Genomic DNA, 14133 nt, shown 5'->3' with positions numbered 1-14133 from the left:
GACCTGTCTGCTTGTTTTTCCCATGGTGACTGAACGTCTACCACAACCATAACAGAGACTCTAGATTCGCGTCAGAAGGGATAAGTGTCCATCAAGACACCGGAGGCACGTAATGAACGTGGATGGTTTTGTCGACGTTAAGACGTGGCCGTGATTCCTGTGCTCCTCAGTCAGACACTGGGAAGGTAACTTAGCGTTAGCGGCCTACCGAACTTTGTTGCTGACGAGCTCGTCTGGGATTTCCGAAAGACACAAGGTAAAACAGAGTCTTTATGAGATACCACATACATCCGATTTTATGCTATACTGAGTTTCAATAAGTAGTTTAGATAACGTTGGCGTGGAATGAAGCTAGCGAGTAGCAGTCATAACAAACCCCTGCGTAGATCACGAAGATTGGTGAATTGTTGAGCGCATATTCCCGGAGACGCTTGCTTGGCTGTTAAGTCGCCAATAGAATACATGGGATGTGAGTCTACTTGCATACATTGTTGTCTAGCAATCACGCACCAACTAGGCCTTGCATCGGTTTTTCATTTCCAGAAAACTAACGTTAGCTTGTTAGCTAACTTAAGTCAGGCACCTAGCAAGTTGCTACCCCGTTATTTATCTTGCTAAACAGTTGCTGGTCACAGAGTGTATTTGTTAGTTTGACCTTCATTGAAAAGGGTCGGAGTCATTCTAATAGCAAAAGCGTTAATATAAAAACCTTTCCAATCTGTTTATGTAAACACAAGTCTAGTTAGCCAAATTAGCCTCTGCTAGTGTTAAGGGGAGCTTGTCCAAACTCCCTCATTATGATAGAGGCGAGTTATGATTGTGATCTATCGTGTTCATTACTGTAATTGTACGATGTTTACATAAAAATAGATGCAACATTTTACCGTCATGCTCGTTCATTCTTGTGCTACTCTTCTGTACCATTTTGCTCCCAGTAACCAGGCAAAGTGTGACATCATTTTTCTCATTGTTAATTATATCCTTTGAAAGCTGTGTTTAATATCACGCCCATTTGTTGCTTAGTGCATTATATCCACCCACACTCTTTTTTGTTTGAAAGTTCGTTTTCCTAGAAGAATGGAATAGAAAAAAGCTGGATCCTTTGCACCCATTCACACTCTCCTTTCAACTAAAATTCCCAAACTGAACTACTTCACAATGCAAGATTACAACTGACAGTGAAGGAAACATACATTGGTTCCAAATATAAATTTACTGTTCACGGTGGAAGGAACTTTTAGGTATCTGTTGTAGAGAGAGTAGTGAATGAGGGACTGAGGGGTTTGGGTTGGGTAAACTAGCTGTGGTCCAGGTTTAACTGAGGCTGTAGGACAGAGTTCAGTATGGCAGATTTCTACAGCTCAAACTATTTTATTGGTTTTTGAAAGTTCAGGTTTTTCATCATCACCACATGAGGCTCTCATTGTGTCTTTCTGATTTTGCATTGTACAGTTACAATGAAATTGTCATCATTTCTTCAGTTTATTATTTTCCCAGAAAGAGGTCTTCTGCCCACTTACAAAGCAGTGAGGTGGATGTATTAACAACCACCACACATATCGAGCAACAAAGGGTAATGTGAGGGCAGCTGGGCAAGTAGTTTGGTGAACTAAATTAACTGTTCACTTACCTAAAGCTGTAAGTCACATGAAAGCAAACAAATGTGTATGACACAACTTATTCCCAATCAGTTTTGATGCAAGATCAATATCTTGACACTGCAGATGATTTGAAATAATGTTGTAATTGCATAGGTATGCTGTTTTGCAATATGACTTAGTGATAAGTTGAAGTACAGGTATAAAAAAAAAAAAGGAAAATCTAACTTCCATAAACAGTCCTGTTCATTAATGTGCAGCATGGTCCGCAATGGCCTTAAACGTCAAGAAAAAAGTTATGTACAAAATCTACAGCATATGTGTAAACACCTGCTGCTTTTAAAATTCGTCTCTTCTCCAAAACATCTATCCCTTTAATAAATATGTGGTCTTTACTGTGTTATCTTGGCTCAGCTTTGATCCTAAAAAATATTTAATGAAAGTGTACTTAGGATTTCTGACATTGGCAGAGAGGGTTGGCCTTCACAATAATAACCTTTGAGAAACCCGACACATTTTTGAAGTAATATCATGTAGTAAGTTATTGATTAATGATGATGGCCACTGATAGTAAGATTGGGTTAAAAATATTTTATATCAATATGTAATTCCCCCATTCTACATTTTTTGTTATCAGTTGGCGCAGCGAAAGACAGGGAGAGTTGCAGGGATTCCAGCATCCCTTATCACCGTCTGGCCCTGAGATGACATCACAGCAGCCTCATCTCCCCAATGCTGTTTATCCTCCCCAGCTTGCTCAGAACTCGTCTGCACAGCAGGCCCGGCCTCATCTTCCGGCAAATCAGCTGCACTCGAGCCAGAACAGTCCAAATGCTGGGTCTCTGGAACACAGGGCACTGACTGGCAGGCCGGGGTGCTCCGGTGTGTCAACGTCCAGCGGAGATGTTGCCAGCAGAAATGTTTCTGCGACCAGCACCAACTCTAGCTTATCCAGAAGAGATGGGGGTTTTGAACCTTGGCCGGAGGAGGCAGTGGATAACTCCCATGGGCTGTACTCACTCCACCGCATGTTTGACATAGTTGGTGCCCAGCTAACACATCGGGATGTGAGGGTACTGTCGTTCCTGTTTGTTGACGTGATTGATGAGTATGAGCGTGGTGGCATCAGGAGCGGAAGGGATTTTCTGCTGGCCCTAGAGCGCCAGGGTCGCTGTGATGAGACCAACTTCCGGCACGTTCTCCAGCTTCTAAGGATTATCACCCGCCACGACCTTTTGCCTTATGTCACACTCAGGAAACGACAAGCTGGTGAGTATTGTCTTTGTCAGTCTTTAAATGTACAGTACACATTTATAGATTTTTGAGCATAAGAACTTAAGGAAGAGCAAACATTCAAATGCAGTGCCGGAATAATTTACTTGGCATGCTGCTTAAGGAACCATGAGCCGAACTTGTCTCCAAATATTTAAAAAAGTAAATGAGTACTATTATTACTGCATTTTCAGATCAGCATCTGGTATAAAGTACTTAAGAAGGATTTGTTGCACAATCATTTAAAAAACATACTGAGAATAAAATGTTTTATGTATGCTTCCCCCAAATCCAGTCCATATAGAGTCAGCACTTCAGTAACAGTGCAGAAAGTTGGGTGCAGGTTGTCTTCATAATATTTACAAGAATGGTTCTCTAAGGCAGTGGTGAAAAACTCATTACAGAGAGGGCCAAAATTTAAGACATGGATTACGTCGAGGGCCAAACAGTGTCAACATTTATTAAACAGGATAGACAGGATATTGGATAAAGTACAAAAAGAAAACATATTTAGGTAGGCTACATTCTTCTTTTATGTGTATGTTCCAGAGCCAGATGTTTGGCATCTTTTCTTGGCTGACAGTTAATAAATTTTTGGTGTTAAGGCCGGCGCATGCTTCTGCGTTTTCAGGGGCCCGCAAGCGCCGGCCTTTAGGCTCTGCGTTGTGGAAACCTAAAGATGGAGTGAAGGTGTGCATCAGTGAGACGACTCCTGAGTGGGTTGTTCATCTTCATCACAGAGAAGAGCGTGTGGTCGAACTAAACAGGGCAGGGACTGGGATCTCTGGAACGCTGGAAAAATAATTTAATATAATCAAATACTCGGCGAGTGAGTGGATTGGCACAGTTTATGGAGATTTTTTTCACACAAAAGTGTGAGTCCTATTTACCGGCAGGCCAGTTAAGATAGACATATGATTTTTTATCGCGGGCCGGATATAATTGTGTTTGACATGTCTGCTCAAAGGCTACATCCATACCTCTGTTAATGCTATTGGCCTATTTCGCCATGTCAGAGCAGGTTTTTCTATCAGTCATCTACTCTGTGGCACCTGCCATTTTCTAATTTGTTTGATAATGAACTAAAATAATTCTACAGCTCTCAAGAGAACTCCAACTTTGCTGTGTTTTGATCTGTTTGTATAACTGTGTGCAGCGCTACTCGCAGTGCTATTTTCCGCTTGCCCAATCATGCTATCGTCCATAAAGTTGTTACTGCCCATCGACTAGTTAGACCTCATAGTTTTGGTTGCTGTTGTGTGCGGACCCACAAGTGATATGCAATGCAGTCCTCACTAATGCAAGACAAGATTTGTCTTTCACTTTTTAGGGTACAGTCACACTTCTGAAAGTGTGGCAGTGGCGAGCTTCACATCCGTTCACTTCCATTTTGTGCAGGCAAAGGGGCAAACAAAACATTTGGAGAAAATTTGCAGCGTGGCTTGCATTTTCCGTGAGAAATATACAGCATTACACACTTCTGCCCTGCAGTTACTCCGCACTTAAGTGTATTAGAAAACATGATTGAAAGGTTTTACCTGTAGGACCGACGCATCATGTTTTCTTTATCTTATTTGCATGATATTAAAAAAAAACAGTGTTAGGTAAAGCACTTCTCTTTAATCACAGGAACATAAATAAGTCAGAGACCCTCTTTCCTTTCCTTATAATTTGATTAGGTGTAGGGATGAAATACTTACCAGCTTCACTATTAACCACAGTTAAATTCCAGACGGTTAGTATTACCACGTGATAAGGGCATGGTAAAAACTGTCCAGTATCAACCTCAGTGAGCAACTGTGTCCCACACACCGGTGCGCTGGCACAGCATGCAACGTGGGTTTGTTATGTGCATGTCTAGGGCTGGGCGATATGGAAAAAAAAATCGTAATCGCAATATAAATCAAATCGGCGGCACTGCACTGAGGTGCATCACTCTGTGCAGGTCAAAAAGTGACTCTGCTCCTTGGGTGTTTTCTAATCACTCATACTTAGAACTGATCTTTATAAAAACTGCTTAATTCATATTTATGTTCCTAGATACAGGGCGTCGCTTTGTCTGTAACAATGAAGTTGAAACAAATCAACATTTAAATTGTAGAGAGAGAGAGGGACAGCGTGTGTGCCTGTGCTGTTACTTCCCTCATGTTCTGGGATCATAACTAGCTTCATACTTCTTTTCTATAATAAAATGCTCCTATTGATGAATAGTAGAATTTAGTCGGAGGAAGTAGCGAGCAGCAAGGCTCTATCATCTAGAGCAGCAGGGCTCCATCTGATGGGCCAAATATATTGACATGCATAAAATGACGAGAGTTTACTCACACCCCTAGTGTGCGCAAACTTTGCTTGCGGCGGAGTTGCTGGTTTATCTACTGCGTTGCCTTCAAAGCAAGTTGTTTTATGTACTAAACTAAACACCAGGACACTACGGTAGAAAGACGCGCATCTTCCCTCCTGTCGATAATAATCAAAGTCCCTTTAGAACCATAGAACAGACGAATGGATTCAGAAAGTTAAACGCTTTTACTTTGAAACGGGTTCGGGAAGTGTTGTAAATACGTTTGTGTCGTAGACCGAAAAAGATTGTGTTTTACAGAAGAATAAACAAAGAAAATTGTAAAATTTTTGTTTATGTCCATAAATAAGATTTCAAAACCACATAATTTACTCAGCAGCAAAATCCGTTTTCAAATGAGAAAGAAATTATAAATTGACATTTATCCACCATATTCGATAAACAAATTCAAGTCCTGTCTGACATCAGATGTCAAAATCTGACTGATACACTTTAAAGCATGTATGTGATCTGTAATCTGCTGATTAGAGATAAACTGCACACATCCAGAGCAAGACTGGAAGCTGTAAGTGCTTCTACAAACTCCTGAATTATGGGTCTGAAGTAAAAGGCGACCACCTCTTGCCTCCATATTGCCCCTGTGGTTTCATCCAAGTGTCTGCAAGCCCCGACATTCAAATTCGACTAGAAACACCATGTATTTAGCCTAAAAGTCTGTTATCCTCCTCCTAGTTACTGCTGCACTAACTGCAGCCATTGCAAGTTCTCGCAATACTCACAAGCAGTAACTAGAAGGATGACAACAGCTGCAAGAGTTTTTTGGACTAAAACACTTCACCCACCCCTCCATCAGCATAGGGGTGAGTAGATAATTAGTTTTAGGTCAACTTTCCCTTTAATATACTTACAAAATGTATGTCATTATGGATTAATGAGTATAAATTGATGGGAACATTTTTTCCATTTAAAATGAAACTTACAACAAAACAGAAAAAAGTGAAGAGATATAACTGCTTTTCTGGAGCTCTCACACATGCTCTATGAAATCTTTGTTATTAATTCCAAAGAAGATTTTTACTCATTGAGATTAACAATTGCTTCCACAATCTGTTGTTTTTAGTGTGTCCAGACCCTGTCGATAAATACCTGGAAGAGACATCAGTACGTTATATTTCACCAAGAGGAACAGCGCAGAGCAAGGTCACGGCACCCCATAGAAGAACAGGTTGGTGACTGTGTGTGTGTTCAAGGTCTTGTTGACATTATGACACAGAAGATGGATTAATGTCATAACTGATGTCCCTGTCTAGGTCGTCAGCCAGTCATTTGCTGTTCCCCGTCAGGACCCCATGTTGGCCCTCCCCGAATAAAGCCAGCTCCCCCTGTACCAAATCGCAAACGGAAGAGAAGTCATTCCTCAGCTGACTGCAGAGAGAAGCAAACATGTGGTAAAGAGACGCACAACATAGACAAACAGCATCATGTTTGTCGAGTCTCAGAGTAGGATTACATATTTTAATACGAGAAGCCTATACTCCATATGCTCGAGCGACCTAGTCAGAGGTGAAAGTTGATTTATGTCATTGATCAGTATGAATCAAATGTTAACAGAAGGATTTAGACTCCTGAAATGGATGTGACAAAATCAGCAGATAGTTTTACATGTGAAGACTCACCACACTGTTGTTGACCTACAAAGCCACAGATACAGTAGTAATAAGTGGCCTAATATTATATTGAGATAAAAAACATTTGTATCCCTCGATAACAATAGGTATCACGAAAAAATGTAAAAATATGTTTCTTTTACATTTAAATACACCTTTTTTTCTCCTGAGAAGGTTGGGGTTTAAACTCTTCTTGAATGGCAGAAAATTAAAAACACTTGCCAAAGAGAAAAATATTCATCAAATTTAAGGTCAATTTATTACGTTATTCCTCCTCACAGTGCTTGCACAATGTGTAAGCATTATATTTATATGTTTGACCTTTGTTATTTTGCTATTGATGAATATTATATTACGATAATTACTGACCGACGGACAGGGGGACAATGAGGAGAGGGTTTTTTTGAGTGTTTTACCCACTACAGATTATAGAGCTGACATAAAATTAAACGTACCCTGAGTTCTTAGTGGATCTGATCTGGTTTCAGTTTCAGCTAGCATCCACATTACACTTTTGCAGGTGCACATTTGTGACATAGAAAAAGAGGCAACGGGGTCCATGAACCTCTGTCCAGATGTTGTGGTCATGCAGTCAGAAAGCAGCGTAACCACAAATCCCCTCATCTCAACTAAGGACATTTCAGCCATCTGCAACAACCACTCGGCATTCAAAGTGTCTTTTATAAACTTTTTTCTGAGGAATTAAAATAGAAGAAAAATTAGAGGCTAATGTCTGGATGTCCATCACAGGCATAACTGAATCATTTACTTGAATTGAATCAAATGTGCACTACCAATCATTGGGTGTTGTGCCACACAGTCTGTATAACACAACACTGAATTGCATTTTAGGTAGTGACAGTGTACAACAGACGGACAACTATCCAAGCAAAAAAAACCAGGCTGATGAAAGTGAGGATGCTTGTTTAACCCCCTCGTCCATTCTTCTTCTCTCGCCATGCTCAGTACCTGAGCAGACCCGTTGTTGGGTTATGTCTCCTGACTGAGCTTCAGTGCATTCTGTTAAAATGTACCGATTTTACATTTAATTGCCAAGTTTCAGGCCAGTTCAGTTCAAAAAAGACCAGACGGCAGTTCAGAGACAGAGAACCTGTTCTATGGATGGATGAAACAAAAATCCACCTCTGTCAAAATGATGGTGAAAGTGAACAGAAAATAAGGAGCAGCTCATGTCTGAAACTACCTCCTCATCTGTCAAAGGGCAACATCTCCCACACAGGTCTCTCTATAGGGATGTAACATTAGCCAAATTAAAGTTGAGATTCTCCACTGTACATTGCAGTCATTCACTCATTTTGAATCTGCTGTTTGTTTCAGTCATATATTTTTTACTCTTGAAAATTAGTAGATCAAATGCAAATAATCCTGTTGCACCACTTACGGAATTTTTACCTCTTTGTATATAAGTATAAAACCATTTACTTTATACAGTTTTGACCTTAATTTTCTGCGTTCTAGTAGACACTGATATTATAGTCTGTGCGTGGCAGGCTGCACCGCTCTGTCAGAGTTGAACGGGGGGGGGGCTGCATCATGATGTTGGCTCAACATTGTATTGGCATCGTCCATCAGCCCCAACCCTATTGGAAGACATTTATCTTCCCTCCATTATTATATCTTGGGAGCAATACCGATGTAGAACAACAAACTTTTATATTTATTTGGCCTGATGAATAAAACTAACTTAACCTTGAGACTTGGCTGCACAACTCTTGCAGTGTGTTGAGTCTTCAGGTTAGTACACATAATATCCTGCAGTCAGTGAAGCCATGCTAGCTGTCTACTGTTACTCACTGTTACTTGTCTACTGTGCTACTTACTGTATATGTCCCAGCCCTACTATTCACTCTGGGCTGACCCACGCTGTACCATCTATCTCTCTCCTCTCAGATATCCGCCTCCGGGTTCGCGCTGAATACTGCCAGCATGAGTCTGCGCTTCAGGGAAACGTATTCTCCAACAAACAAGAGGCAGTGGAGCGACAGTTTGAGCGCTTCAACCAGGCCAACACTATCCTCAAATCCCGAGACTTGGGCTCCATCATCTGCGACATTAAGTTCTCCGAGCTCACCTACTTGGATGCCTTCTGGAGAGACTACATAAATGGATCCTTGCTAGAGGCCCTTAAAGGGGTATTTATCACAGATTCCCTCAAACAGGCTGTAGGCCATGAGGCTATAAAACTATTGGTCAACGTCGATGAGGAAGACTACCAGGCTGGTCGACGCAAACTGCTCTGCAATTTGGTCACAGGGGGAGGAAGCCCACCAGGAGGTAGCAAAGACACTGTATCTTAGACCTACTCTCATGGTGCAAGCATATGGGAAAGATGAAGCTGTGCCTCCCACACAGGGAATAAAGTATCATTTGAGGTGCCTGAAGTGGGTCACAGAGGAACTATGGACTTCCAGTCACCCAATTGATTTCCTTGAGAGCTAAGTTCATAGGATTTCTAGTTGGCCACCATGAGCGTAGCATGCAAGCAAGTGATTGGGAACTATGTTGGCAAAGAAGTGCATACAGGTTGGCATTACCTTGTATCCCAAGCTGTTCTTTTTCTTTAAGGAGCAGAATGTTAATCTCATATGTGGGTTGACTTTGACTAATTTGTGGTTTCTAGTATGTTAGCTCATTGAATCACATTGTTAACTCTTTACTCCTGTTCCAAAGTGGAGTTACTGTATGTTCAACCCAGAAAACATGCTTAACACTGACGAGTTACTCCCAGTGGGAGTTGTATGTTATTGTCACACAGGTTTGTCCTTTTTCCAGGTTTTTCAGGTACATTACAGATGGATTGGATAAACCCAATAAGAGAGTGTTATGTATGTTATAGAATGGTGCAGACCCCAATTGACTCAGTTTGTCTCTTTCAGTTAGCTTACTGCCTGACTTTCCCCACACTTTGCAGGGTTGTCTTTTCTGTAAAGTTAAATCCTGTCAAAGCATATGTATGGCTCATATTTGGTTAATGTCAACATTATCGTGTCTTAACTCATTATACGCATTATGGCTCATTACAGCAGCTGGGATTCTGGCCCAATTTTATGTTTTCAGCTGTCCAGTCACTGCCAATATTTATTTGTGGGTCGCCCTAATGTCTCCAATGTGTCATTCGCTGGTGTTTTGAATTTGTAAACCAGTGCCAGTTTCATTCAGCCTGCACTGCTGGACATCTGTTCACTTACCTTCTCACTCCTATTCATTAGTGATATAACACTGAACCTAAATGGTAACAAATCAACAGCAATTGAAAGTCACAGCAAGAATGTGTGACGTCATCTCAGTTGTGCAGGAGGCCAGAACAAATGAAAATAATTCACATGACTTGTTTGACTAAAGAAAAAGGCATGTCACCCTGTAGCTGCACTCGCACATTAAAGCCTAAGTAGTATTCCTCTACATATATGATGAGGTTATGGTCGAGTCCACTGGGTGGTGTGAGCAGTTGCCCTCAGTGACACCCTTCTCCCTCGGGAGGGGTGGCATCTCCACAGCCATTAGCAAACTGAGCAGGGGGATCTCTTAATAGGGATCTGAAGCGGAAACAACATTTGTGAGGACCAACATAATGGTGAGTTTCAGTAAACGTTAACACTCTGATGTTCTTGTAGTGACACACCACTTACACATTGCAGCTTGAAATGCTAATCAACCAAAATTGGAAAGTTGTTTTTTTTATCCATTTACAGGAGACATTACATTTGGTAGGTGCCTGTAACAAGAATGTGTTGGTAGTATTCCTCGTCATAGCTTTAATTTTAGACGGTCATAATATACACTTGCTGGCCAGGCACACCTTCCCAGTCCTGGGAAGGCCATAGAAAACCAGAATCTTTACAACATGGATCCACAAGAGATTAGAGTTTGTGATCCTGTTGATGCAGTAGCTGTCCATTTTGTGGCTGCATACTCATGCAACAAACCTCCCATCTCACCAAGGATTATCTCTGTATTTCTACATTTAGTGACAATAGCCTTTTAATGATGTGCTTCTACATTTTCAGTGTTGTGATTTGAAAATGTATTTTTGAATTGGCACTGAACATTTGCATTCAATCTAAATGGTGAGTGGTGGAATCATACAGACACAGTTTCAAAACATAAAATTAGTTTAAAAAAAGTAATTTCTTGTTAAAGTACTGATTGTTGTTTAGAAAAAATGTTTAATAGCAACAATATAGTATTAGCATAATGCTAAAGAAGATTTAGATTTTGTTACATAAGTAGATCAGAGACTGATTTTAGAAACATGCCTGTCTCTAGAGCTAATATTTGACTCTTCTGTTAATCAGTGATATAGACAAAACATACATGCAGGCTCATATTCACTAGCAACAAATGTGTACTTAGTAAAGAATGATTTGGACAGAGTTCTTCACGTGCAATTCTTGCATCCTGATATTTGTACTTACTACTTTACAAATGAGCATCTTTCTTTTTGCCAAACATTTACCAAATTTTGCCTCTGATTTTAAAATCTAACTTAACTTCAGTTTTTGATCAGTTAGATAAGTGAAATTCAACCGTTTGCTTTTATGTCCCCCCTTAAAGTTCAGTGTATGTATTAACCAAATATATTCTTCCTGCTCAAGAAGCCCTATCTTATATTTGCTGTCATACCATCCATGGGTACATGTGAGAACATGCAAGTCATGATTGACAGGCCACTATTACTCTGAATTATATAGAGTTGGCCTGCCTTTTTATATTTTTACCCCAATGGAATTTCAAAAGGTTGCAAGTTAGTATCTATTATATAGGTTGGTGTATGTTATGTTGATTATATGTTATGTTAGTTGTTCAATGCAGCGTTCTTTTAAGCAACATTGCATGTAACCTGTTATGATCTCCTGAAATCTCATAGAAACTCTCAGTGTTAATATTTGTAAATATCATATGAATTTCCAGTTTTATTAATTCAGTTTTGCATTTCTTTCAAAAAAATTGGCAAGTAGGACTGTTTAATAAGTGAAGCGGATGGGTTTTGTTGAAGTTTTATATCACAGGACCAACGTCTTTGGTGGAAAACAGTGTACATTTTCCAGATATGAAAATATAGTGGACATATTAAAACTGCTTCCTGATAGATCTTATTGTGGGCAGCACAATCATTTCATAAATTAGGCCTAAACCTTATAGGTTATAATCACTTTGAGACACAAACACTGTGTTTGAGGAATTCCTTGAACACATTTCCAGCTGTGCGCGAGAGCTTCTGGGTGCATCTCATTTCTGTTTTCCATGTGTCCTCATTCCCTTCACTCGCTTCACAGCTCTTCAAACTCACAACTGGAAGAAGGAAACATCCAGGCATCACATTTTGTGTGGCAAACCAAGTTTACTTGTGCCATGAATGTCCCTGCAGAGACTTGAATGTAATGTACACATTGTGAACCATACTCTGTTGCTTTCAACCCACACGCTAAATGAAACGATAAAAGGTTTGGTGGTTAGTCCTGTTGACTTGTTTACCAATAAAAGTAAAACGTTGCTGTGTTTCTATTCGCCATCGATACACTGCAGTCGGTTCCTTTATTGTTTATCAAACTGAGCGTTGACTAACCACTGCTAAAGCAGGTCAGTACTATCCGACTTTGTACAAAGAAAATAGATTAAACAAATTTATGAAAATAAGATGGTGAGTGCAGTGCAATTGTTTACCTAGATGTTTTTCCATAGTAGATCTCGGTCAGTTACCTAACTTGTGTGAGCTTTGTTAGTGTTGTGGCAGATGTATTAGCAGGGTAGAAAGTATGATATAACCTTCAAGAAGCATAAAAATGTCTCAGTGAGAGCCTCCAGAGTTTCTGCACTTTCTCCGATTAGAAGACAGCAGGAGATCTATCGCAGGATTCACGGCGAGCAGGTGGGTGTGTTGATGTTTTAAACATGCGACCACATGCGACAGACAACAGTTAATAATACAAAATAAACAAAAATGTTATTTCAATTTTAGTTGTAAAAGCTGTAGAACATTCACAAAAACGTGTTGTTTAAAGCTGGATCGCACACTTGATATATCTCTTCCACACATGTACAGTCTGAATTGATTTTGGTGTCTGAATTCAATTGAATTTCTTCAAAGTGTAGCAGTAGCTCATTGTTCACTCACATCATGCTCACCAGTGTCAGTTAAGTAGCAGTATGTTACCTCGTTACTGTTAGTTTGGCTGGTTATCTGGCCGGTAACCAGCCGTCCGGGCCATTCCATTGAAGAAGGATGAGGAGACGTTTCTTAATGGTTCAGAACGCAGTAACTTTATTTGCCCTCCACAACAGCAGCAGCAACATACAGGGCCTTGAACACTGTTGGGCTAGAACCCTGACCTCTGACTACCTTCAGCATTGGCTGTACTGGCCTTCATTAGCCGCAGGTACTCTCTTCACACTTCATCATAAAACAACGTCAGTTCTCTTCCCCATAACACCTAGGTGTACTATGTCACACACATTGGCTTAAATGTTAAATGATTGTTGGTTTCACACAGTTGATGAGCAGTGGTCTACTACTGTATATAAAAGGTCCAGTGTTTTGTCAAACTGTCCATTCACCCTGACCCACTACTCCTAATGCGGATGCCACCTCCTTCTTTGCTGTGGTTGCTAGACCTTACCTAACATTAAAGCACAACCACTGTATGTGGCAAAAGGGTATGGGCAAAATGTCATTGATCTAGAGCAATAATCAATTAATTATTGTTGATGCAAAGTGAAAAAAATTATGTTATCTTTAAAAAACAATATATCAATCAATCTGATTGTGTTAAAATTGTGTTAGAGAACATCATGAAAATTGTAATCTGAATGAAAATGTTATTGTAACAGGCTTTGTGATATTGGTAATGTTGAATTAATTAACCATTACCAATATCATATAGATTTCCAGAGAATGAATATATTATATCAAATATCAATATAATATTGTGTCTGTAGTTAGCTACTTCCATCAAGTGAATTTTCATGCAAAACTCATTGTTCGTTTTTATCTCTTTTGCAGTCTTTTGAGTTCTGTGTTGAAATTAACGTAAAAATACATTTCTATTCATATAAGGTTGACTGAGATGGGGAAACTAAAGCCTGAATGAGGGATGTTTAATGCAGAGCTGTGTTAAAAAAAACTGTTTTCTTTCAGTTTATTCCAGGTGTTTGACACATTCTGCAGGCCTCTTGTTGATGTGGTGATTTGCGGTTCACCTATTTCTGTCAATACCCAGATGCAGCCATCACTTCTCACCTGACATGAGGTACCAGGGTACTCCCCAATACAGTTTCT

The 14133-nt window shown here is 40.0% G+C and overlaps 1 protein-coding gene across 1 annotated transcript; it reads left to right on the top strand.

The window, feature by feature from the left end:
• On the top strand, positions 1-12373 carry dedd (death effector domain containing). The gene is made up of 5 exons (XM_061074405.1): positions 1-256; positions 2236-2867; positions 6290-6394; positions 6480-6617; positions 8748-12373. The coding sequence occupies exons 2-5, from the start codon at positions 2303-2305 to the stop codon at positions 9152-9154; spliced, it is 1215 nt and encodes a 404-aa protein (XP_060930388.1). The 5' UTR covers positions 1-256; positions 2236-2302; the 3' UTR covers positions 9155-12373.
• Positions 12374-14133: the final 1760 nt, after the last annotated feature.

Source organism: Limanda limanda, chromosome 7 (assembly GCF_963576545.1).
Source record: "Limanda limanda chromosome 7, fLimLim1.1, whole genome shotgun sequence".
In the NCBI taxonomy this organism is placed as follows: Eukaryota; Metazoa; Chordata; class Actinopteri; order Pleuronectiformes; family Pleuronectidae; genus Limanda; species Limanda limanda.
This window is presented reverse-complemented; position numbering and strand designations above follow the sequence as displayed.